This window comes from Anomaloglossus baeobatrachus, chromosome 7 (genome assembly GCF_048569485.1).
Source record: "Anomaloglossus baeobatrachus isolate aAnoBae1 chromosome 7, aAnoBae1.hap1, whole genome shotgun sequence".
In the NCBI taxonomy this organism is placed as follows: Eukaryota; Metazoa; Chordata; class Amphibia; order Anura; family Aromobatidae; genus Anomaloglossus; species Anomaloglossus baeobatrachus.
The window spans coordinates 311,063,149-311,090,458 of NC_134359.1; the positions used below are offsets into that span (position 1 = coordinate 311,063,149).

Sequence of the window (27,310 nt, forward strand, 5' to 3'; positions counted from 1 at the left end):
GCGCAGGATGGAGGAGATGGCATTGCTGGATAAGCAGCTCGCTGTGGAAGCCGCTAGAGGTTCCAGACAGACTGTAACCCCAGCACCCACCATGACGGAACTTCCCAGAGTGTCCCGCAAAGACTTCAAGCAGTTTAATGAGGCTGCTGGTGACATTGAGGGCTTCCTCCAGGACTTTGAGCATCAGTGTCGATTAATGGAAGTCCCAGAAAGGGAGCGCGTCCGGCATCTGGTTGGGCTCTTAGAGGGTGGAGCTGCCGCAGCCTATAGAGCTATGGACCCTCGGTGGAACTGTGAGTATGCGGATATTAAACAGACTATTCTAGAACATTATGCTGTAACGCCAGACACTTACAGGACTCAGTTCCGTACTTTAGCATGTGATGAGGAAATGTCTTTCAAGATGTATGCCCACAAACTCAAAACATCTGTGGCATCGTTGGCTGGAGGCAGAGGAGGCCTTAACCTTGGAGACCGTCCTCCAGGTCCTCCTAAAAGAGCAGTTTTACTTCAAGTGCCCCGCTGAGATCCGGGAATGGGTGCGTGAAAGGAGACCAGCCACTGTGGAGGAAGCTGCAGTTCTAGCTGATGAGGCTCTCACCATCAAGCCTCAGTGGAAAAAACTACTACTCAGCGAGAAAAAAACCACCAGCCCCCCAACGCTGGCGGCCCCTGGTCCTTCTGGCCCCAATGTTCACCATCACCCTAGACCATCAACCCATGGGGACCTTCGTGTGACTGTGCCTCACATTACTCCTGCTCCACCTTTGGGAATACGACGTGGAGGAAGAATCCCAGAGCGCAGATGTTATGGATGTGGGCAGCCTTGGCACATGCAATTCCAATGTCCAGGTGTTCGGAGGCAGAACAGCTACAGACCGCCTTTGCCTGTTCATTATCTACAGACACCTTCACCAGGAGAAAAGCTGGATTCTGTGCCTGATGTGGGGAATCTTCATTGCCACTTTGTCGGTGCGGTAACCAGAAGTCAAGCCAAGAGAGCAGCCCATGTGGACGTGTACAACCCATCCATGGAAATGAGGCCACCAGAACTGCCATTACAGCCGGTGAGTGGTTCTTCTTGTGGGGATAATATGAATGTTACTTGGGATAAAGTTCAGTTTAGACAAGAAGTAGAGACTGACCCCACCCTTGCTAGTTTTAGAGCTCGAGCTGAAATAGGGCAGCTAGGGGAGAACGAAGAAAGAATTATCAGAGAAAATGGACTTCTGTATCGGGTTGCCAATGCCGACTCCCTAGTAAGCCCTGGACTTATAGCAAACAGCTGATTGTTCCTCAGAAATACAGAATTCCCCTATTACACCTGGCTCATGACATTCCTACTGCTGGCCATCAAGGCAAAACCCGCACTGAGAGACGATTGACTCAAACTTTTTATTGGCCGGGGATTTCCCAAGCAGTGGCGCATTTCTGCCGAACTTGTGACATATGTCAGCGTAGAGGGCGACCTGGAGATCACCCAAAGGCACCCCTGCAACCGCTCCCTATAATAGAAGAACCCTTTCAAAGAGTAGCTGTTGATATCATTGGACCTCTGGCTAAACCAAGTAAATCTGGAAAGCAGTACATTCTCACTGTTGTGGACTATGCCACCCGATATCCAGAAGCCATGGCCTTGTCAAGTATTTCTGCAGCCAAGGTGGCCGAGGCCTTGGTTATTAATTTTACCAGAGTAGGATTCCCCAGTGAGATCTTGTCGGACCAAGGTTCCCAGTTCATGTCAGAGTTGGTCCAGTGTCTGTGGCGCACCTGTGGAGTACGAGCGATCCGAACGACCCCGTATCATCCCCAAACAAATGGACTTTGTGAACGATTCAATGGCACTCTGAAGAATATGCTGAGGGCCTTCACGGACCGAGATTCAGACTTAGAGAAGTACCTACCCCATCTCTTGTTTGCCTATCGGGAAGTTCCACAGGAATCCACTGGGTTCTCCCCCTTTGAACTACTCTATGGAAGAAAGGTCCGAGGACCCTTAACCCTGCTCAAGGAATACTGGGAGGGGCAAGTTGAAGATACAGGAGCCCCTGTTGTCCCTTATGTCCTAAAGCTGCGAGAAACCCTGGCCCAACTTGCTAGTTTTGCCCAGAGTCATTTGCGTATGGCTCAAACCAGGCAGAAGACATGGTATGACCGTAAAGCATGCTATCGGGAGTTTGTAGAAGGACAACAAGTCTTAATGATTGTTCCCCATCGGCAGAATAAACTGCAGACCACATGGGAGGGTCCCTTCCGGGTTCTCAGAAAACTGAATGATACCAATTACCTTCTTGCTTTAGATGATCAGGGGCTAAGACAAAAGACTGTCCATGTGAATATGATTAAGGAGTACCATGACCAGAACATTCCAATGATAGCAAGCTGTCGGCTGGCTTCAGAAGATGGTCAAGAGGATGAGGACTCTCTACTTGATCTCATGGAAGCAGCGAGAGCCCCATCCACTGTGGAACAGGTTCCCCTGGGAGATCACCTGGATTCCTTACAGAAAATCCAGATGCTGGAAGTGCTTCAACAGAGACGGGCTGCTTTCTCATCCCAACCAGGTCGAACCACCGTCACCCAACATCATGTGGACACTCAGGGCATCCATCCCATACAACAGGCTCCTTACCGGGTCCCTGAATCAGTTCGAAACACCATGCAGCACGAACTGGAGGAGATGTTACAGCTTGGGGTAATCCAGACCTCCCATAGCCCTTGGGCCTCCCCTGTGGTGTTAGTACCCAAGAAGGATGGGAGTACTCGATTTTGTGTGGACTATCGGCGACTAAACGACCATACCGTCAGCGATCCTTACCCAATGCCTCGTATTGACGAACTTCTAGACCGACTGGCTGGGTCCCGATATGTCACTACCTTGGATCTCAGTAAGGGATACTGGCAGATCCCTCTAATGGAGGAAGGGAGAGAACGGTCCGCTTTTATAACCCCCTTTGGTCTGTATGAATTTCTAAGCATGCCTTTTGGAATGAAAAATGCCCTGGCCACCTTCCAGAGAATGGTGGACCAGATCCTCTGGGGATGTGGTGACTTTGCTTGTGCCTACTTGGATGATATCGCCGTCTTCAGCCAGACGTGGGAGGAACATCTGAATCAAGTAGCCGTTATTCTGGACCTGATTCTTGCAGCCGGCCTAACCAATCGACCCGATAAATGCCAATTGGGGATGGGTGAAGTCCAATACCTAGGGCATCGAGTAGGAGGAGGGAAGTTACGTCCTGAACCTGCCAAAATCCAGGCTATTAGCGACTGGCCCGTACCTCAAACCAAGAAACAAGTTATGGCTTTTTTGGGCACTGCCAGTTATTACCGAAACTTTGTTTCTCATTTCAGCACTGTGGCCAAGCCTCTTACCGACCTGACCAAGAAAACGATGCCCCGGTTGGTGATCTGGACTCCAGCCTGTGATGAGGCTTTTAACCGGCTGAAGGACGCTGTTACGGTTGCTGTGGCACTGGAGACTATGTTCGGATTTCTTGCTACTGCACATGTTCGAGCACTGGAGACTATGTTCGGATTTCTTGCTACTGCACATGTGCGAGCACTGGAGACTATGTTCGGATTTCTTGCTACTGCACATGTGCGAGCACTGGAGACTATGTTCGGATTTCTTGCTACTACACATGTGCAAGCGCTGGAGACTAAAGGCCCCGTCACACTAAGCAACATCGCTAGCAACATCGCTGCTAACGAACAACTTTTGTGACGTAGCAGCGATGTTGCTAGTGATGTCGCTGTGTGTGACATCCAGCAACAACCTGGCCCCTGCTGTGAGGTCGTTGGATGTTGCTGAATGTCCTGGGCCATTTTTTAGTTGTTGCTGTCCCGCTGTGAAGCACAGATCGCTGTGTGTGACAGCGAGACAGCAACAACTAATTGTGCAGGCAGCAGGAGCCGGCTTCTGCGGAGGCTGGTAACCACAGTAAACATCGGGTAACCAAGAAGCCCTGTCCTTGGTTACCCGATATTTACCTTTGTTACCAGCCTCCGCCGCTCTCACTGTCAGTGCCGGCTCCTGCTCTGTGCACATGTAGCTGCAGGACACATCGGGTTAATTAACCCGATGTGTGCTGTAGCTAGGAGAGCAGGGAGCCAGCGCTAAGCATTGTGCGCTGCTCCCTGCTCTGTGCACATTTAGCTGCAGCACACATCGGGTAATTAACCCGATGTGTGCTGTAACTAGGAGAGCAGGGAGCCAGCGCTCAGTGAGCGCTGCTCCCTGCTCTCTGCACGTGTAGCTGCGTACGCTGGTAACCAAGGTAAATATCGGGTTGGTTACCCAATATTTACCTTAGTTACCAAGCGCAGCATCTTCCACGCGGCGCTGGGGGCTGGTCACTGGTTGCTGGTGAGCTCACCAGCAACTCGTGTAGCGACGCTCCAGCGATCCCTGCCAGGTCAGGTTGCTGGTGGGATCGCTGGAGCGTCGCAGTGTGACATCTCACCAGCAACCTCCTAGCAACTTACCAGCGATCCCTATCGTTGTTGGGATCGCTGGTAAGTTGTTTTTATGTGACTGGACCTTAAGTCCTATCTTGGAGCCATTGCACATGTGCGGGTGACATCATCGCTGACACGAGGTCACATGTCTCTGACACCTTCTAAGCTGATTGGCTGCTGGTCATGTGCTTGTGACACGTGGTCACATGTCTCTGACACCTTCTATGCCGATTGGTCGCTGGTCATGTGCTTGTGACGCTTTGCTTGGTGATAGGGTGACGTCATTGCTGTTGTTCCGGCAGCGGATTGGCTCTGGTGTCCTCCATCTTGGATGAGGCACAGAGTCTATATAAGACCCTGACGCACGCCGCCCGGCGCTCAGTCCTCTTGGTTCATGCATGAGAGTAGACGCTCTGTGCACGTCCCTCTAGGCATCTCTCTGTCTATGCTAGGTGAGCGCTACCGGCAGGGTAGCGTTCTTGTACCTTACAGCTTTGGCTGCAGTCCGTATCCTTACATCTTAGTGGAGCGGACATAGGCAGGTGCCTGAGGCACATGGTCCGGCTGGGCCTTGTGATTTTACTCGTAGGTGGACGTTGCTGCTAGAGTAACGTTCCTTATACTGCGTCTGGCAGTTGTTCATATCCTCGCACACTAGGGTAGCGAACATAGGTAGGAGCTTTGTGCGGCTTGTGCTGCTGTCCGTCTCTTTTGCACCACTAGTGGAGCGGACCTAGGCAGGTGCCATATCTAGTGGTTCGTGTCCTCGCACACTAGTGGAGCGAACGCAGGTAGGAGCTTTGTGCGGCTTACGCTGCTGTCCGTCTCTTTTGCACCACTAGTGGAGCGGACCTAGGCAGGTGCCATATCTAGTGGTTTGTGTCCTCGCACACTAGTGGAGCGAACGCAGGTAGGAGCTTTGTGCGGCTTACGCTGCTGTCCATCTCCTGGCACCGCTAGAGGAACGGAGCTAGGTAGGTGCCATTTCACACTCACTGCTTTTGTCTCTGTGACCATTAACAGAGACCATACCACACACCCTCCAAGTAAGGGAGGAATTGCTTTATTTCCTAATTATATTCCTCTGTGAGTTTAACAGAGGTATTGCACTCTGCACTTGTGCTATTACTATTTACAGTGGCACACTTATATACCCCTTATCCTCTGCCATAGTCTGCAGCAGAGTATTTGCACGGTGGACCCTGACTGTCTGATATTCCTTTGGGTTTTATTATCAGACAGCCCCCTGTAACAGACGCTCTGATCTGCGATCCTGTCCTGGCTGCTCCAGACTATAAGAGGAGATTCATTGTGCAGACGGATGCCTCTTCTTATGGACTGGGAGCTGTCCTCAGCCAGGTGAATGCAGCTGGGGACGAACACCCCATCGCCTATCTCAGCCGGAAACTGCTGGACCGAGAAGTGGCCTATACAACTGTTGAAAAAGAATGTCTGGCTGTAGTGTGGGCCCTTAGGAAACTAAGGCCGTATCTGTATGGGCGAGAATTCACTGTGGTTACTGATCACAATCCCCTCACCTGGCTGAACAGAGTCTCTGGGGACAATGGACGCTTGTTACGATGGAGCCTGGCTCTGCAGCCCTATAACTTTACTATACAGTATAGACGGGGCAGCCAACACCAAAATGCAGATGGACTGTCCAGGCAAGAGGAGCCTTGAGTCCTGTCAGCCATGCCTGCGTGTACTTAACCAGCGACCTGTAGAGGTCCCTAGTACGTACACAAGTTGGGAGGGAAAGGGATTGTCATGATGTATGTGCTTTTCTCCATCCCATATTTTTTGTATAAGATGCCATGTGATGTATTTTACCTTCTCACTGTATTTGCTGTAATACTATGTCAGGATGTGATGTCACTTTCCTTTGGTTGTACTTACTGAACACTTTGAAATGTCTTGGGATGTAAGTAACCATACCTTCCCCCCATCTCCTCTGTCTCTGGGCCCATAATGCAATTATCTCTTGTCCACACAGCCAGGGGAACTTCCCAAGGTTTCGTAAGCAGTGGATAACGCCAACGACACAAACCTGTAGACATCTCGGAGCCAACCTTCTAGAATCTTCTAGTGGGCCCAAGCATTGCATAGACCCCTACCCTTGAGGGGCGGGCCCACAAGCTCAGACAATACACTCCTGTTTCTAAGTGCAGTTGGGAGCTGAGTTTTGAAGAGGAAGGGAGGGAGATCTGATTCTGCGGACAGATCTCGCCATCCAGTGGATTGTGTGGGATTTCTGGGACTCTGAAAAGGACTATTACGTCGTGATCTGGCACTTTGGATTATCGGGAGGTGCCCCCGAATCTGTTTTATTTGGACTTGTCGTGTGCTGTTCCTGTATTCCTGTTAGTAAAGCTGTTGGATCATCCTCGGCCTGTTGTCTCTCCTTGCTCTGCTGTACACCCCGTCACAAACTGGTTGGCAGCGGTGGGATCAGAGCAGAAGGAATGGAGGACAATGGCCCATCAACAGCTGGAACCAGAACCTCAGAGTACAAGAACTGGACGGCGGTGAACCTACAAACAAAGGCCCGTGAACTGAGAGTCAGCTACAAGGGACTCTCCAAGGAGCAGCTTATTGAGGCGTTGGAAGGAGTTTGCTCGCAAAATGACGCTGAGGAAGGATCCTCCCAGCAAACGGAAGAAAGATGGCAGCCGGAGGTAAATACCCAAAAAAGTCAGTGGGTTGTGTGGTACGAGGAGGAGATGGCCTTGCTGGGAGAGGAGACCACCATAGAATATAAGATGGAGGTCATGCGTGGAGCTAAAGAGAAGGAGCGCAGGATGGAGGAGATGGCATTGCTGGATAAGCAGCTCGCTGTGGAAGCCGCTAGAGGTTCCAGACAGACTGTAACCCCAGCACCCACCATGAGGGAACTTCCCAGAGTGTCCCGCAAAGACTTCAAGCAGTTTAATGAGGCTGCTGGTGACATTGAGGGCTTCCTCCAGGACTTTGAGCATCAGTGTCGATTAATGGAAGTCCCAGAACGGGAGCGCGTTCGGCATCTGGTTGGGCTCTTAGAGGGTGGAGCTGCCGCAGCCTATAGAGCTATGGACCCTCGGTAGAACTGTGAGTATGCGGATATTAAACAGACTATTCTAGAACATTATGCTGTAACGCCAGACACTTACAGGACTCAGTTCCGTACTTTAGCATGTCTCTCCTTGCTCTGCTGTAGACCCCGTCACACCTGGTGTGCAGGGAATGTCCAGATGTAAGAGTATCACCATATAAGGAAAAGACCCACTGGCCAACCTCTTGGACCAACCCACTGATGACCTCATGGACCAACCCACTGATGACCTCATGGACCAACCCACTGATGACCTCATGGACCAACCCACTGATGACCTCATGGACCAACCCACTGATGACCTCCTGGACCAACCTATGGATCAGCCCATGAACTAACCCATTGACCAATCCACTGACCAATGAACACATCCGAGCACGCCCACTGTAGAGCCGACCATGCCCCTTTTCCCAGTTTATATAAGTCGATGCTGTGCTGAAATAAAGCTCAGTCGGCGCCATTCTCCGATCAAGGAGAGATTCACATCTGACCCTTTGTCTGGTGTCAATTCTTTCACGCATGCACTTGATCCACATCCATTAGACCAGGAGCAGGCAACTAGTGAATATTTCAAAGTGTTCACCCTAACAGCACATTATACAGGGTGCCCATGCACCGCCTGAGTGTGACTGGCGCCCCCTCCATACGCTCAGTATATACACACAACCTCTCCATACGCTCAGTATATATACACACACACACACACACACACACAACCTCTCCATACGCTCACTATATACAACCTCTCCACTGTATTTTCTTCGGCCTTTATAGACTCGGCCAAATGAGCCTTCTCCGATCAGCTCCAGCACATGATACTTCTCCATCCTGCAAAAATAGAGGAAACAACTGAGCGGGACATGAATGGACAGCACTGCAGACAGTGGAGCGCACGGCCTCTGCCACCATCACACAATATATTCCACAGGAGTATATACCACAGTATACAGAAGAGGGGGCACAAGAATATATACACTGCAGTATACACAAGAGGGGGCACAAGAGTATATATACCGCAGTATACAGAGGAGAGGGCACAGGAGTATATACCACAGTATACAGAAGAGGGGGGGCACAAGAGCATATATACCGCAGTATACAGAGGAGAGGGCACAGGAGTATATACCACAGTATACAGAAGAGGGGGCACAAGAGTATATATACCACAGTATACAGAAGAGGGGGCACAAGAGTATATATACCGCAGTATACAGAGGAGAGGGCACAGGAGTATATACCGCAGTATACAGAAGAGGGGGCACAGGAGTATATACCACAGTATACAGAAGAGGGGGCACAAGAGTATATATACCGCAGTATACAGAGGAGAGGGCACAGGAGTATATACCACAGTATACAGAAGAGGGGGGGCACAAGAGTATATATACCGCAGTATACAGAGGAGAGGGCACAGGAGTATATACCACAGTATACAGAAGAGGGGGGGCACAAGAGTATATATACCGCAGTATACAGAGGAGAGGGGACAGGAGTATATACCACAGTATACAGAAGAGGGGGCACAGGAGTATATACCACAGTATAGAGAAGAGGGGCACAAGAGTATATATACCACAGTATACAGAAGAGGGGGCACAAGAGTATATATACCGCAGTATACAGAAGAGGGGGCACAAGAGTATATATACCGCAGTATACAGAGGAGAGGGCACAGGAGTATATACCACAGTATACAGAAGAGGGGGCACAGGAGTATATACCACAGTATACAGAAGAGGGGGCACAAGAGTATATATACCGAAGTATACAGAGGAGAGGGCACAGGAGTATATACACCACAGTATACAGAAGAGGGGGCACAAGAGTATATACACCGCAGTATACAGAAGAGGGGGCACAGGAGTATATACCACAGTATACAGAAGAGGGGGCACAGGAGTATATACACCACAGTATACAGAAGAGGGGGCACAAGAGTATATATACTGCAGTATACAGAAGAGGGGGCACAAGAGTATATACACCACAGTATACAGAAGAGGGGGCACAAGAGTATATACCACAGTATACAGAAGAGGGGGCACAAGAGTATATACACCACAGTATACAGAAGAGGGGGCACAAGAGTATATACCACAGTATACAGAAGAGGGGGCACAGGAGTATATACCACAGTATACAGAAGAGGGGGCACAAGAGTATATACCATAGTATACAGAAGAGGGGGCACAAGAGTATACACCACGGTATACAGAAGAGGGGGCACAAGAGTATATACCACGGTATACAGAAGAGGGGGCACAGGAGTATATACCACGGTATACAGAAGAGGGGGCACAGGAGTATATACCACGGTATACAGAAGAGGGGGCACAGGAGTATATACCACAGTATACAGAAGAGGGGGCACAAGAGTATATACCACAGTATACAGAAGAGGGGGCACAAGAGTATATACCACAGTATACAGAAGAGGGGGCACAAGAGTATATACACCACAGTATACAGAAGAGGGGGCACAAGAGTATATACCACAGTATACAGAAGAGGGGGCACAGGAGTATATACCACAGTATACAGAAGAGGGGGCACAAGAGTATATACCACAGTATACTGAAGAGGGGGTACAAGAGTATATACACCACAGTATACAGAGGAGGGGGCACAAGAGTATATACCACAGTATACAGAGGAGGGGGCACAGGAGTATATACCACAGTATACAGAAGAGGGGGCACAAGAGTATATACCACAGTATACTGAAGAGGGGGTACAAGAGTATATACACCACAGTATACAGAAGAGGGGGCACAAGAGTATATACCACAGTATACAGAAGAGGGGGCACAGGAGTATATACCACAGTATACAGAAGAGGGGGCACAAGAGTATATACCACAGCATACAGAAGAGGGGGCACAGGAGTATATACCACAGTATACAGAAGAGGGGGCACAGGAGTATATACCACAGTATACAGAAGAGGGGGCACAGGAGTATATACCACAGTATACAGAAGAGGGGGCACAAGAGTATATACCACAGTATACAGAAGAGGGGGCACAGGAGTATATACCACAGTATACAGAAGAGGGGCACAAGAGTATATACCACAGTATACAGAAGAGGGGGCACAAGAGTATATACCACAGCATACAGAAGAGGGGGCACAGGAGTATATACCACAGTATACAGAAGAGGGGGCACAGGAGTATATACCACAGTATACAGAAGAGAGGGCACAGGAGTATATACCACAGTATACAGAAGAGGGGGCACAAGAGTATATACCACAGTATACAGAAGAGGGGGCACAAGAGTATATACCACAGTATACAGAAGAGGGGGCACAGGAGTATATACCACAGTATACAGAAGAGGGGGCACAGGAGTATATACCACAGTATACAGAAGAGGGGGCACAGGAGTATATACCACAGTATACAGAAGAGGGGGCACAAGAGTATATACCACAGTATACAGAAGAGAGGGCACAGGAGTATATACCATAGTATACAGAAGAGGGGGGCACAGGAGTATATACCACAGTATACAGAAGAGAGGGCACAGGAGTATATACACTACAGTTGAAAAATTTGGGGGTCACTTAGAAATTTCCTTATTTTTTTCAGTGAAGGTAACATTACACAGAAATCCCCTCTATACAGTGTTATGTGGTAAATGACTATTCTAGCTGTAAACATCTGGTTTTAATGCAATATCTACATAGGTGTAGACAGACCCATTTCCAACAACCACCACTCCAGTGTCTAATGGATCATTGTGTTTGCTGTGTTAGAAGGCTAATGAATGTTTAGAAATGCCTTGAAAACCCTTGTGCAAGTATGTTAGCACAGCTGAAAATAGTTTTGCTGATTAGAGAAGCTATAAAACTGACCTTCCTTTGAGCTAGTTGAGAATCTGGAGTATTACATTTGTTGGTTCCATTAAACTCTCAAAATAGCCAGAAAAAGAGATCTTTCCTGTGTATCTCGACAGTCTATTCTTGTTCTTAGAAATGAAGGATATTCTATGCGAGAAATTGGCAAGAAACTGAAGATTTCCTACAGTGGTGTGTACTACTCCCTTCAGAGGAGAGCACAAACAGGCTGTAACCAGAGTAGAGAGAAGTGGAGGCCGCGCTGCACAACTGAGGAGAGCACAAACAGGCTGTAACCAGAGTAGAGAGAAGTGGAGGCCGCGCTGCACAACTGAGGAGAGCACAAACAGGCTGTAACCAGAGTAAAGAGAAGTGGAGGCCGCGCTGCACAACTGAGCACAAGACAAGCACATTACAGTCTATAGTGTGAGAAATCTACGCCTCACAGGTCCTCACCTGGCAACTTCATTACATAGCACCCGCAAAACACCAGTGTCACCGTCTACAGTGAAGACTCCGGGATGCCGGCCTTCAGGGCAGAGGGGCAAAGAAAAGCCACATCTGAGACTGGCTAATAACAGGAAAAGATTAATATGGGCAAAAGAACAGACATTGGACAGAGGAAGATTGGAAAAAGTGTTATGGACAGACGAATCCAAGTGTGAGGTGTTTGGATCACACAGAAGAACATTTGTGAGACGCAGAACTACTGAAAAGATGCTGGAAGATTGTCTGACGCCTTCTGTCAAGCATGGTGGAGGTAATGTGATGGTCTGGTTTTGCTTTGTGCTGGTAAAGTGGGAGATTTGTACAAGGTAAAAGGGATTTTGAATAAGGAAGGCTATCCCTCCATTTTGCAATGCCATGCCATACCCTGTGGACAGCGCTTGATTGGAGCCAATTTCATCCTACAACAGGACAATGACCCAAAGCCACCTCCAAATTATGCATGAGCTATTTAGGGAAGAAGCCGGCAGCTGGTATTCCACCTGTAAGGCCGGGGCCACACTGGGATCTACTGCAATCCTCGCGTGACACTCGACTCACGTGCTGGTGTTAGGGATGCGATTATGAGTATATAAGTATATAAGAATTATATGGAGATATCCATAAAGAACAAGACTTAAGATGCTGTTTCAGACTGTGTACCCCACCTAGTTCTGTATTTCGACATCAAACTCAGACAGTCTGGGCTATTCTTGTGACCAGTGAATCATGCTGACATTGCTTAATATAAATGAGGAACCAAGCACATTACAGTAAATTGTATATCACAGAATAAGCTGTTCTACTTTATCCAATAGGAGACGTGTTACGTATTCTTGGCATCTAGCCAATAAGATTATATATATCCGTACAACTTCCGTATTAAAATCAGTCTTACTTTCTATTCATATCTGAGCACGTCTCTCTGGTGTGAGTGAAAGAGAGGGTAATGCATGCTACCACGAGTGACTCATAATTTGGACTGCAGACAGTTTAAGAGGGATGCATGATTAGATTGCATCAACCTAAATTACGGCCTTATCATTTGGCGCCCAACGAACCTTAGGACGGAGCTCTAGATGGCGGACAGCCATGCTGACACCTTCAGTCGGAAGGCAACTACACGAGAGGTGGAGAATTGCGCAACTCCAGCTGCAGGTGAGATCCTTTGTATAATCTCACCTTGCAAACCTCTTGCGTGTACTTGCATTTCGAAGGGGGGGTTGGGCTGTCCCAGTCTAGACACCTAATGACCGCCATCTCGCATGAGATAAGCCGTCCTAAGAGATCTCACACCAAGGTGGTCAGGTTCACCTTAAGCTGTCTGTAATTTATGTAATGTGGTTTTTGTCTGCTCTTTGAGAAAAGCAGAAGTTCTATGTTTTATTTTTCTCTGACTTAAAGGCAAGGGAAAATGAGGAAGTTGTTATATACGCTGCATATATGAATATATATGGTTATATCTGCAGGTGAGATCAGCCACCTGGATGGTGTATATAGTGTCCTTATTGTTATGTCATCGTGTTGACCTGTGTCTACCTGTTGAGATGTCTGTCTATTTGCAGCAGGTGGAGTACTTGCTGGTTACGAGAACCGTGAAGTTCTATGTGCTTTGTTCGTATATACTGGTTTATGCAAAAAGAGGAAGTGTCACGTAATGTAGTGAGAGCTGTCTTTGAGTGAAGAAAAAAAAACTCTGAAGATGTACTTTGAAGTATGCTGTCTGAGTATATAGAGTATACACGGGTGTGGGTAACGTGTCCGGTTGATAGTCAGTAATTGATAAAGACTGAAGGCTAGGTACAGAGTTACGGTAAGAGACCCTGACTGTATCCTAGTGCGTCTTCCACAGAGAGGAGACGATAGGGGGATTGGTTTTGGCCGGTACAGCGTCATGGTGAGACCCTGACTGTATTTGATGTTCTCCGCGATCCTAGGTAGGAGGAACATTGGCAAAATCCCTTGACTTTGGTTTTAAACAGTATTATTGATGTTCTGGACGGACCGTTCAAATAAGGTGTATATAGTGTGAACAGAGGTTACTAGTACATGAAGTAAGAGATAGTGAGGGTGAATTTAGTATCTATCACCCACGTGACACCTCTTCCTGGTAGGACAACCTGGTTTGTGGACTGAGATAGAAATTCTGTGTATTCTGTGTATTCTGTGGATGTGTAAAATCGCTGGTCCAGAAGAGGAAGTGGATTACGGCATAGCAGACATCCAGATTGACGTGTTAGTTTTGGGTTGTATACCCTTGAAGCATGGGGTCTAATCAGTCCACACCTGTCAAGTTAACGGCAGAAGAATTAGTAAGCGAACGAGAAGGAATGGAAAGAAGTTTTGTTAAATAAGCGAGGGATCTTGAAAGATAAAGATCTCCTTATGGATGCTGAGGCATGGTATAGAACGTCAAAAGATGTTAGTAGATATTTCTATATTGCATATTGCACCAGCTCAGAAAATGGCTCCTCAGGAAGTGGCCAAGCCCATTAGAAAGCAACGCCCACCACCCTATATGTCATCCTCAGAGGGTTGGACTTGTGTAGTTTGTCCCCCTGCCCACCAAACGCCCTCCCTAGCCTGCCCAGACGTCATTTCAGGTTGGGCCGCACCTAGTTCCCTTTTCCAGCCATCTTCAGTCCCAAGGCCACTGGCCTATTTGTTGCTGGGGCAACAGAAGACACCGAGGGGGGGCACCAACACTGTCCCTAGTAGAGGTAAACCACAGGTGCTGTCCTATTTGAGGACGTCAGGCCACACATGGCATCGCACCATTATTCCGATAGTCCCAGACAAGAACGCCCTAAATATGTGACATGGAAGCCTCAAGAGGCTGCAGTCCTTGTGAAGGAACACTGAGATATATACACCTATGAGTGACGTGTCATCAGTAATTGATGTTTGATACCTTGGACCTGATGTACAGGTGCAGTGTTAAGGAACAAGTGGGTGAAAGAGCCCTGACTGTTAGACTGTTACCTGGTACGGTTTTCATGCTAAGCAGTGAGTTGAACGTTGTATGCGTACTCACTGGTCTTGTTTTAGTAGATGTCAATGTATTCTTACCTAGAATTGAATACATTGGGGAAGACCCCTAAACTTTGGTCTTAATCGGAATTATTGAGTAGTCGATAGACCGTTCTCATGGAGGTGTATGTATATCGTGAATTCTCTCTCTGACATAATATCTCATATATAGTTTTCCCTGAAAGATGTTTTCACCCAGATTAAAGCTGGGGATTCTTTCTGGCCAGTAATGGAGCCAGGTTTGCAGTGAGGGTGTATGTACCTTATCACCCAAGTGACACTGGAAGATGTTTTATGTATAATGTACGCAGTTTTTGGTGTGAAACACCGTAGGAGAGTTGAAAAGAAAGGAAAAAAAAAACAAAAAAAAACAGGGAAGTGTTAGTTTCCATTTCAGTGTCCTGTGAATGTACGTATGTTGAAATGGAGAATTCTCCCAAAAGGGGGGGAGGTTAGCTGACACTGAATACGCTATGTGTATTTTACCTGTCTGTGGAGCACTGTGTCCACGTAAGCCCACCCCATTATTCCTGTTCTGAATGTAGATTTCTTTCTGTCACTCAGCCCTGGGTGGGGTATGGTATGGGGATAGTTATTGCAGGGGCTGACAGGAGATAGGGATACGCTGGAGGCTCGGCCCTGACCACCATCAGGTCTACCGTCGAGATGAGGGCGAGTACAGGGTCCCTAGTTACAGGGTCAGCCCAGGGGTCCCTATATAATCCATATTCCCGTTGACAGATTGAATACCTCCTGAATGTAGATGTCACAATACATGACATCTTTCTTTTCACTCCCTCCCAGGACTCTTCAGACGCCATTTTTGGCCAACACCTACTTCCTCTTTTAGCGGCTGTTTCTTATCGGTAATTATCTTTAGTGGACGTTTTAACTCAGACACTACATAGTTCATCTTTAGACGCCATTTTAGTCCAGCCGACACCCAGTTCCCTATTTTTGTTTTAGCAGCTACAGCCACTGCTCTGTTTATTGCTGATGAAGCAGGGACTGCAGAGGGGGGATATAGGGACCTGAAACACACACTCCGTTTTATACAATTTAGTAGACCATATAGACTGCTCACTATTAGTCCTGGTGGACAGTGAATATGTTTCTGCATATGGCAGTTGTTACTTAGCCTAGTTTTGAGATATTTTCACTTGTATGTTATCCTGCCTGGTATCTTGCACAAGGGTTCCCTGATAGAGAGGGTGAAGGTTCATGTGGTCCCAAGGGGACATTGATCATCAGGAGTTGACATATATTAGAGTTTTTCGTTGGCAGCACCCAGTAATCCTTTGTGTCTTAGTTTGCAGGGTCTGACAGGAGATAGGGATACGCTGGAGGCTCGGCCCTGACCACCATCAGGTCTACCGTCGGGATGAGGGAGAGTGCAGGGACCCCAGTTACAGGGTCAGCACAGGAGAGGTAGAGTAGATACGCTCCACTGCTTTTTCCTAGTTGTGTAGATGTAGTCAGGGGGTGCTGCTTGGTAGTTTCCAAACCCTCTTGTGCTCTTTTCTCTTTCCCTGGGGTTTTAGGGGATCTTAGTTTTTAGAATTTCAGTGTTCTCCTGACCCCAAGTTACACTCATTGCTCTTTCTTACAAACCTGGGTATAGTCCTTTGTATCAGGTCTCCAAGAGCCCACATGTAAACTACAGCTGGTAAAGACCAAGACACCCTCCTTCAAATGGCAAGACGTATGGAGATGAATCTAGCAGCTTACAAGATCACCCCGCATACAGATGAGCTACAGTCACAGTCACCTGAGTTACAGTCACCTGAGTTACAGTTACAGTCACCTGAAGAGTATCATCATGTCATCTCCAGCCCAGAAGTCATTCTACATGTTTGCAATGGAGGAAGATAGCAGTCCTTTGAACACTACTCAGCCAGATTGAACACCTACCTAAAGCACCAGTTGAAGATCAGTGCCCGTATGACATCACTGCTCCCTGACAAAGTCACCAACTCCCGGTGTGCGGTCCTTAATCCTGCTGAACTTCTCCCTCTTCCAAGGGGGGAGTGTCCCACCTCTGACACCTTGGTGGAAGAGGTAGTCGACTCTGGCATAGCTGAAACTCTGGATTCGATACCCTGACTTAACACCTTTGGACCCTGACTTAACACCTTTGCGGATGGATCAAGATGTGCATCAAGAAGACGGTTCCACATGGGTATGGTGCTGGTAGCAGAAGACGCTGTGCTGATAGAGCAGTCGCTACCCGCATGCCTGTCTGTGAAGAAGCAGATGTATGTGCTCTCGCTGAAGCCTGCAAGATGGCAGCCAGCATCTACTCTGTGGAGGATAAGAGACTTGATCACTGACAATGGAACTGTACGCCGCCATGAGGCCATAGAAGAACGGATGGAAGCTTTGCTATTGCCAGACAGAGTCGCGGTGAGCAGGGTTGAGGCCTACATTGGAGGAGTCAAGGGAAGCAGTAAGAAGTGCCCTCACTGACAGAACATCCAAAGAAGCCCCAAGACCACTTACGAGAGAAACAGTCAGTCAATCTGTGCTTTTCGAATGACCCAGATGTGAAGAAGAAAGGAAGGATGGAAAGTCTTGAGAAAACGTTGTCCTGACCCTACAAGAGCAAGTCCCAGAAGAAGAAGAGGACTGAGATAGGGTGCAGCTGCGGGCTCCCGGAGACCATAGAAAGTGGCTAGTGACCTGCTTTCACTGCCAGCCAAAGAGATATGGCAGGCCTTAGACACAGAACTGACTCTACACACCCCATACCAGCCACAGAATAGAGGGAAGGTTGGGAAGATGGGGCAGTGTAGAAGGCAAGGGCATGAGAGTCTTCGCTTGCATTGTTCAGTGTCGGACACACCCCAGCAGGGATCACTAGGTTGAGACCCTATGAAATCCTGTTTAGAAGTACCCCCAGATACTTCAACTAAGCTTGTTGTTTGTTTAAACATGTGCCTAATACACGTTTTTGAGTTTTCTCCTCCAGATCCAACCAGATCTAGATTTCTCTCTCTTTTCTTTTTCTCTCTCCTCTTTTCCTCTCTCTTTTCCTCTCTCTTTTCTCTTTTCCTCTCTCTCTCTCCCTCTCTTCTCAATCTTTCTCTCTCTCTTTCTCTCTCTCTTCTCTCACTCTTTTTCTTTCGGACGAAGATCCATGCATTCCACTACAAAGAGATGTCGGACCTGCCTGAGACCAGGAGATGGCTGTCTTCCCTCTTCTATCCGATACTTTGTGCCAGGACGATGATATCTAAGCATGTGGACCAAAAGACGACTGTGCATCCCACCTTTGATGATGTCCCACCATCACCGCCTAAGGACTGAGGAGCATGAGACTCTGAGTGAACCCAACCCTGATAAATATTAGTCGATTAAAGGACTACTGCCACGTTCCCCCTTCCTGAATAACGTGGGCCAGCGGAACATAGCCATGAGGACAGTCTAGAGAATACGATCAGGATCTGGCTTCCTATGCATAGTCTGTTGGGTGGGGAGATTCATCCACAAGGGATGGGGTATCTCGTATGTGAGTGAGGTAACCATCAGCATTAGGACAGATCAATAGACCTGGAAACGTAAGGAAAGACTTTTTGGCTATCTCCAAAGGGGGGACTGTTAGGGATGCGATTATGAGTATATAAGTATATAAGAATTATATGGAGATATCCATAAAGAACAAGACTTAAGATGCTGTTTCAGACTGTGTACCCCACCTAGTTCTGTATTTCGACATCAAACTCAGACAGTCTGGGCTATTCTTGTGACCAGTGAATCATGCTGACATTGCTTAATATAAATGAGGAACCAAGCACATTACAGTAAATTGTATATCACAGAATAAGCTGTTCTACTTTATCCAATAGGAGACGTGTTACGTATTCTTGGCATCTAGCCAATAAGATTATATATATCCGTACAACTTCCGTATTAAAATCAGTCTTACTTTCTATTCATATCTGAGCACGTCTCTCTGGTGTGAGTGAAAGAGAGGGTAATGCATGCTACCACGAGTGACTCATAATTTGGACTGCAGACAGTTTAAGAGGGATGCATGATTAGATTGCATCAACCTAAATTACGGCCTTATCACTGGCAACACAGCAGGAGCCGAGTGTCACTGCGACTGAGGTCCAATCATGCGATCGGACCTCAGCTGTGGGGGCGGGCCGGCGCTGAGGAGGGGAGGGCCGGCACTGAGACGGAGCGGGCCAGCGCTGCGGAGGGGCGGGAGGGATTTATCTCCCTCTCCCCTCTGTTGCCGGCTAGTACCATTCTTGCTCAGCACTCGCATTACACCGCTGTACTGCGAGTGCAGTGCGATTTTTCTCTCGCCCCATTCACTTGAATGGGTGCGGGAGAAACCAGGATCGCATTACAATTGTAACATGCTGCGATTGTTTTCTCGGTCCTATTAGTGCTGAGAAAATAATCGCTCATGTGCGCTGACACACAGAATAATATTGGTCCGAGGGGAATGCCATGTTTTATTATCACTCCACTCGCACCGATTTTCACGCCGTCTGTCTTAGGCCTAATGGAGGGGCTCAGTCACCAGACCTCAGCCCTATAGAGCTGTTGTGGGAGCAGCCGGACCGTATGGTGCCAAAAAGTGCCCATCAACCAATCCAACTTGTGGAGGGGGGAGCATGGGGAAAAATATCTCCAGATTACCCCCGCACATTACCAGCTAGAATGTGCCAAAGCTCTGCAAAGCTGGAATTGCTGCAAAGGAGCGATCTGTGCCGAAAGCCAAGTGTGAAGAGAACATTATTATTCCATGTAACAATCTTTATTCCTGACCTCGTCACTGTCTGATATTCTCTACTCATTACACAGCTCATCTGATGAATACAAGTGTGATGGAGGAGAACAAACTATTAACTGAAGTGCATATACACCCCTCTGCCCTATATCCGCACAGTATACACATATATACACCCCTCTGCCCTATATCCGCACAGTATACACATATACACACCCCTCTGCCCTATATCCGCACAGTATACACATATACACACCCCTCTGCCCTATATCCGCACAGTATACACATATACACACCCCTCTGCCCTATATATGCACAGTATACACATATACACACCCCTCTGCCCTATATATGCACAGTATACACATATACACACCCCTCTGCCCTTTATATGCACAGTATACACATATACACACCCCTCTGCCCTATATCCGCACAGTATACACATATACACACCCCTCTGCCCTATATCCGCACAGTATACACATATACACACCCCTCTGCCCTATATCCGCACAGTATACACATATACACACCCCTCTGCCCTATATATGCACAGTATACACATATACACACCCCTCTGCCCTATATATGCACAGTATACACATATACACACCCCTCTGCCCTTTATATGCACAGTATACACATATACACACCCCTCTGCCCTATATCCGCACAGTATACACATATACACACCCCTCTGCCCTATATCCGCACAGTATACACATATACACACCCCTCTGCCCTATATCCGCACAGTAAACACATATACACACCCCTCTGCCCTATATCCGCACAGTATACACATATATACACCCCTCTGCCCTATATCCGCACAGTATACACATATACACACCCCTCTGCCCTATATATGCACAGTATACACATCCCTCTGCCCTATATATGCACAGTATACACATATACACACCCCTCTGCCCTTTATATGCACAGTATACACATATACACACCCCTCTGCCCTATATATGCACAGTATACACATATACACACCCCTCTGCCCTATATCCGCACAGTATACACATATATACACCCCTCTGCCCTATATCCGCACAGTATACACATATACACACCCCTCTGCCCTATATATGCACAGTATACACACCCCTCTGCCCTATATATGCACAGTATACACATATACACACCCCTCTGCCCTATATCCGCACAGTATACACATATATACACCCCTCTGCCCTATATCCGCACAGTATACACATATACACATCCCTCTGCCCTATATCCGCACAGTATACACATATACACACCCCTCTGCCCTATATCCGCACAGTATACACATATATACACCCCTCTGCCCTATATATGCACAGTATACACATATACACACCCCTCTGCCCTATATCCGCACAGTAAACACATATACACACCCCTCTGCCCTATATCCGCACAGTATACACATATACACACCCCTCTGCCCTATATCCGCACAGTATACACATATACACACCCCTCTGCCCTATATCCGCGCAGTAAACACATATACACACCCCTCTGCCCTATATATGCACAGTATACACATATACACACCCCTCTGCCCTATATCCGCACAGTATACACATATATACACCCCTCTGCCCTATATCCGCACAGTATACACATATACACACCCCTCTGCCCTATATCCGCACAGTATACACATATACACACCCCTCTGCCCTATATCCGCACAGTAAACACATATATACACCCCTCTGCCCTATATCCGCACAGTAAACACATATATACACCCCTCTGCTCTATATATGCACAGTATACACATATACACACCCCTCTGCCCTATATATGCACAGTATACACATATACACACCCCTCTGCCCTATATATGCACAGTATACACATATACACACCCCTCTGCCCTATATACAGTTAGGTCCAGAAATCTTTGGACAGTGACACAATTTTGGCGAGTTGGGCTCTGCATGCCACCACATTGGATTTGAAGTGAAATCTCTACAACAGAATTCAAGTGCAGATTGTAACGTTTAATTTGAAGGTTTGAACAAAAATATCTGATAGAAATTGTAGGAATTGTCACATTTCTTTACAAACACTCCACATTTTAGGAGGTCAAAAGTAATTGGACAAATAAACCAAACCCAAAAAAAATATTTTTATTTTCAATATTTTGTTGCGAATCCTTTGGAGGCAATCACTGCCTTAAGTCTGGAACCCATGGACATCACCAAACACTGGGTTTCCTCCTTCTTAATGCTTTGCCAGGCCTTTACAGCCGCAGCCTTCAGGTCTTGCTTGTTTGTGGGTCTTTCCGTCTTAAGTCTGGATTTGAGCAAGTGAAATGCATGCTCAATTGGGTTAAGATCTGGTGATTGACTTGGCCATTGCAGAATGTTCCACTTTTTTGCACTCATGAACTCCTGGGTAGCTTTGGCTGTATGCTTGGAGTCATTGTCCATCTGTACTATGAAGCGCCGTCCGATCAACTTTGCGGCATTTGGCTGAATCTGGGCTGAAAGTATATCCCGGTACACTTCAGAATTCATCCGGCTACTCTTGTCTGCTGTTATGTCATCAATAAACACAAGTGACCCAGTGCCATTGAAAGCCATGCATGCCCATGCCATCACGTTGCCTCCACCATGTTTTACAGAGGATGTGGTGTGCCTTGGATCATGTGCCGTTCCCTTTCTTCTCCAGTCTTTTTTCTTCCTATCATTCTGGTACAGGTTGATCTTTGTCTCATCTGTCCATAGAATACTTTTCCAGAACTGAGCTGGCTTCATGAGGTGTTTTTCAGCAAATGTAACTCTGGCCTGTCTATTTTTGGAATTGATGAATGGTTTGCATCTAGATGTGATCCCTTTGTATTTACTTTCATGGAGTCTTCTCTTTACTGTTGACTTAGAGACAGATACACCTACTTCACTGAGAGTGTTCTGGACTTCAGTTGATGTTGTGAACGGGTTCTTCTTCACCAAAGAAAGTATGCGGCGATCATCCACCACTGTTGTCATCCGTGGACGCCCAGGCCTTTTTGAGTTCCCAAGCTCACCAGTCAATTCCTTTTTTCTCAGAATGTACCCGACTGTTGATTTTGCTACTCCAAGCATGTCTGCTATCTCTCTGAAAGATTTTTTCTTTTTTTTCAGCCTCAGGATGTTCTGCTTCACCTCAATTGAGAGTTCCTTAGACCGCATGTTGTCTGGTCACAGCAACAGCTTCTAAATGCAAAACCACACACCTGTAATCAACCCCAGACCTTTTAACTACTTCATTGATTACAGGTTAACGAGGGAGACGCCTTCAGAGTTAATTGCAGCCCTTAGAGTCCCTTGTCCAATTACTTTTGGTCCCTTGAAAAAGAGGAGGCTATGCATTACAGAGCTATGATTCCTAAACCCTTTCTCCGATTTGGATGTGAAAACTCTCATATTGCAGCTGGGAGTGTGCACTTTCAGCCCATATTATATATAGAATTGTATTTCTGAACATGTTTTTGTAAACAGCTAAAATAACAAAACTTGTGTCACTGTCCAAATATTTCTGGACCTAACTATATGCACAGTATACACATATACACACCCCTCTGCCCTATATATGCACAGTATACACATATACACACCCCTCTGCCCTATATCCGCACAGTATACACATATACACACCCCTCTGCCCTATATATGCACAGTATACACATATACACACCCCTCTGCCCTATATATGCACAGTATAAATAAACATATACACACCCCTCTGCCCTATATCCGCACAGTATACACATATACACACCCCTCTGCCCTATATACGTACAGTATACACATATACACACCCCTCTGCCCTATATACGCACAGTATACTCATATACACACCCCTCTGCCCTATATATGCACAGTATACACACCCCTCTGCCCTATATCCGCACAGTATACACATATACACACCCCTCTGCCCTATATCCGCACAGTATACACATATACACACCCCTCTGCCCTATATATGCACAGTATACACATATACACACCCCTCTGCCCTATATATGCACAGTATACACATATACACACCACTCTGCCCTATATCCGCACAGTATACACATATACACACCCCTCTGCCCTATATATGCACAGTATACACATATACACACCCCTCTGCCCTATATATGCACAGTATACACATATACACACCCATCTGCCCTATATATGCACAGTATACACATATACATACCCCTCTCTGCCCTATATATGCACAGTATACACATATACACACCCCTCTGCCCTATATCCGCACAGAATACACATATACACACCCCCTGCCCTATATATGCACAGTATACACATATACACACCCCTCTGCCCTATATATGCACAGTATACACATATACATACCCCTCTCTGCCCTATATATGCACAGTATACACATATACACACCCCTCTGCCCTATATCCGCACAGAATACACATATACACACCCCCTGCCCTATATATGCACAGTATACACATATACACACACCCCTCTGCCCTATATATGCACAGTATACACATATACACACCCCTCTGCCCTATATATGCACAGTATACACATATACACACCCCTCTGCCCTATATATGCACAGTATACACATATACACACCCCTCTGCCCTATATATGCACAGTATACACATATACACTCCTCTGCCCTATATATGCACAGTATACACCCCTCTGCCCTATATATACACAGTATACACATATACACCCCTCTGCCCTATATATGCACAGTATACACATATACACACCCCTCTGCCCTATATATGCACAGTATACACATATACACACCCCTCTGCCCTATATATGCACAGTATACACATATATACACCTCTCTGCCCTATATATGCACAGTATACACATATACACACCCCTCTGCCCTATATCCGCACAGAATACACATATACACACCCCTCTGCCCTATATATGCACAGTATACACATATACACACCCCTCTGCCCTATATATGCACAGTATACACATATATACACCTCTCTGCCCTATATCCGCACAGTATACACATATACACACACCTCTCTGGCCTAAATATGCACAGTATACACATATACACACCCCTCTGCCCTATATCCGCACAGTATACACATATACACACCCCTCTGCCCTATATATGCACAGTATACACATATACACCCCTCTGCCCTATATCCGCAGAGTATACACATATACACACCCCTCTGCCCTATATATGCACAGTATACACATATACACACCCCTCTGCCCTATATATGCACAGTATACACATATACACACCCCTCTGCCCTATATATGCACAGTATACACATATACACACCCCTCTGCCCTATATATGCACAGTATACACCCCTCTGCCCTATATATGCACAGTATACACATATACACACCCCTCTGCCCTATATATGCACAGTATACACATATATACACCTCTCTGCCCTATATATGCACAGTATACACATATACACACCCCTCTGCCCTATATCCGCACAGAATACACATATACACACCCCTCTGCCCTATATATGCACAGTATACACATATACACACCCCTCTGCCCTATATATGCACAGTATACACATATATACACCTCTCTGCCCTATATCCGCACAGTATACACATATACACACACCTCTCTGGCCTAAATATGCACAGTATACACATATACACACCCCTCTGCCCTATATCCGCACAGTATACACATATACACACCCCTCTGCCCTATATATGCACAGTATACACATATACACCCCTCTGCCCTATATCCGCAGAGTATACACATATACACACCCCTCTGCCCTATATATGCACAGTATACACATATACACACCCCTCTGCCCTATATATGCACAGTATACACATATACACACCCCTCTGCCCTATATATGCACAGTATACACATATACACACCCCTCTGCCCTATATATGCACAGAATACACCCCTCTGCCCTATATATGCACAGTATACACATATACACACCCCTCTGCCCTATATCCGCACAGTATACACATATATACACCTCTCTGCCCTATATATGCACAGTATACACATATACACACCCCTCTGCCCTATATATGCACAGTATACACATATATACACCTCTCTGCCCTATATCCGCACAGTATACACATATACACACCTCTCTGGCCTATATATGCACAGTATACACATATACACACCCCTCTGCCCTATATCCGCACAGTATACACATATACACACCCCTCTGCCCTATATATGCACAGTATACACATATACACACCCCTCTGCCCTATATATGCACAGTATACACATATACACACCCCTCTGCCCTATATATGCACAGTATACACATATACACCCCTCTGCCCTATATATGCACAGTATACACATATACACACCCCTCTGCCCTATATATGCACAGTATACACCCCTCTGACCTATATATACACACAGTATACACCCCTCTGCCCTATATATACACAGTATACACATATACACCCCTCTGCCCTATATATGCACAGTATACACATATACACACCCCTCTGCCCTATATATGCACAGTATACACATATACACACCCCTCTGCCCTATATATGCACAGTATACACATATACACACCCCTCTGGCCTATATCCGCACAGTATACACATGTATACATATCTCTGCCCTATATATGCACAGTATACACATATACACACCCCTCTGCCCTATATATGCACAGTATACACATATACACACCCCTCTGCCCTATATCCACACAGTATACACATATACACACCCCTCTGCCCTATATATGCCCAGTATACACATATACACACCCCTCTGCCCTATATATGCACAGTATACACATATACACACCCCTCTGCCCTATATATGCACAGTATACACATATACACACCCCTCTGCCCTATATCCGCACAGTATACACATATACACACCCCTCTGCCCTATATATGCACAGTATACACATATACACACCCCTCTGCCCTATATATGCACAGTATACACATATACACCCCTCTGTCCTATATATGCACAGTATACACATATACACACCCCTCTGCCCTATATATGCACAGTATACACATATACACACCCCTCTGCCCTATATATGCACAGTATACACATATACACACCTCTCTGCCCTATATCCGCACAGTATACACATATACACACCTCTCTGCCCTATATATGCACAGTATACACATATACACACCCCTCTGCCCTATATATGCACAGTATACACATATACACACCCCTCTGCCCTATATCCGCACAGTATACACATATACACACCCCTCTGCCCTATATCCGCACAGTATACACATATACACACCCCTCTGCCCTATAGCCGCACAGTATACACATATACACACCCCTCTGCCCTATATCCGCACAGTAAACACATATACACACCCCTCTGCCCTATATCCGCACAGTATACACATATACACACCCCTCTGCCCTATATATGCACAGTATACACATATACACACCCCTCTGCCCTATATATGCACAGTATACACATATACACACCCCTCTGCCCTATATATGCCCAGTATACACATATACACACCCCTCTGCCCTATATATGCACAGTATACACATATACACACCCCTCTGCCCTATATCCGCACAGTATACACATATACACACCCCTCTGCCCTATATCCGCACAGTA

General features: G+C 46.7%; 1 protein-coding gene across 1 annotated transcript in view; it reads right to left on the bottom strand.

Annotated features, from left to right (window-relative positions):
• STK36 (serine/threonine kinase 36) overlaps positions 1-27,310 on the bottom strand; it is a 233,675-nt gene that overhangs the window by 195,375 nt on the left and 10,990 nt on the right. Inside the window, exon 2 of the mRNA XM_075318701.1 lies at positions 8,293-8,377. Within this exon, the coding sequence (XP_075174816.1) occupies positions 8,293-8,376 (84 nt within the window). The 5' untranslated portion in view covers position 8,377. The remainder of the gene's footprint in view (positions 1-8,292; positions 8,378-27,310) is intronic.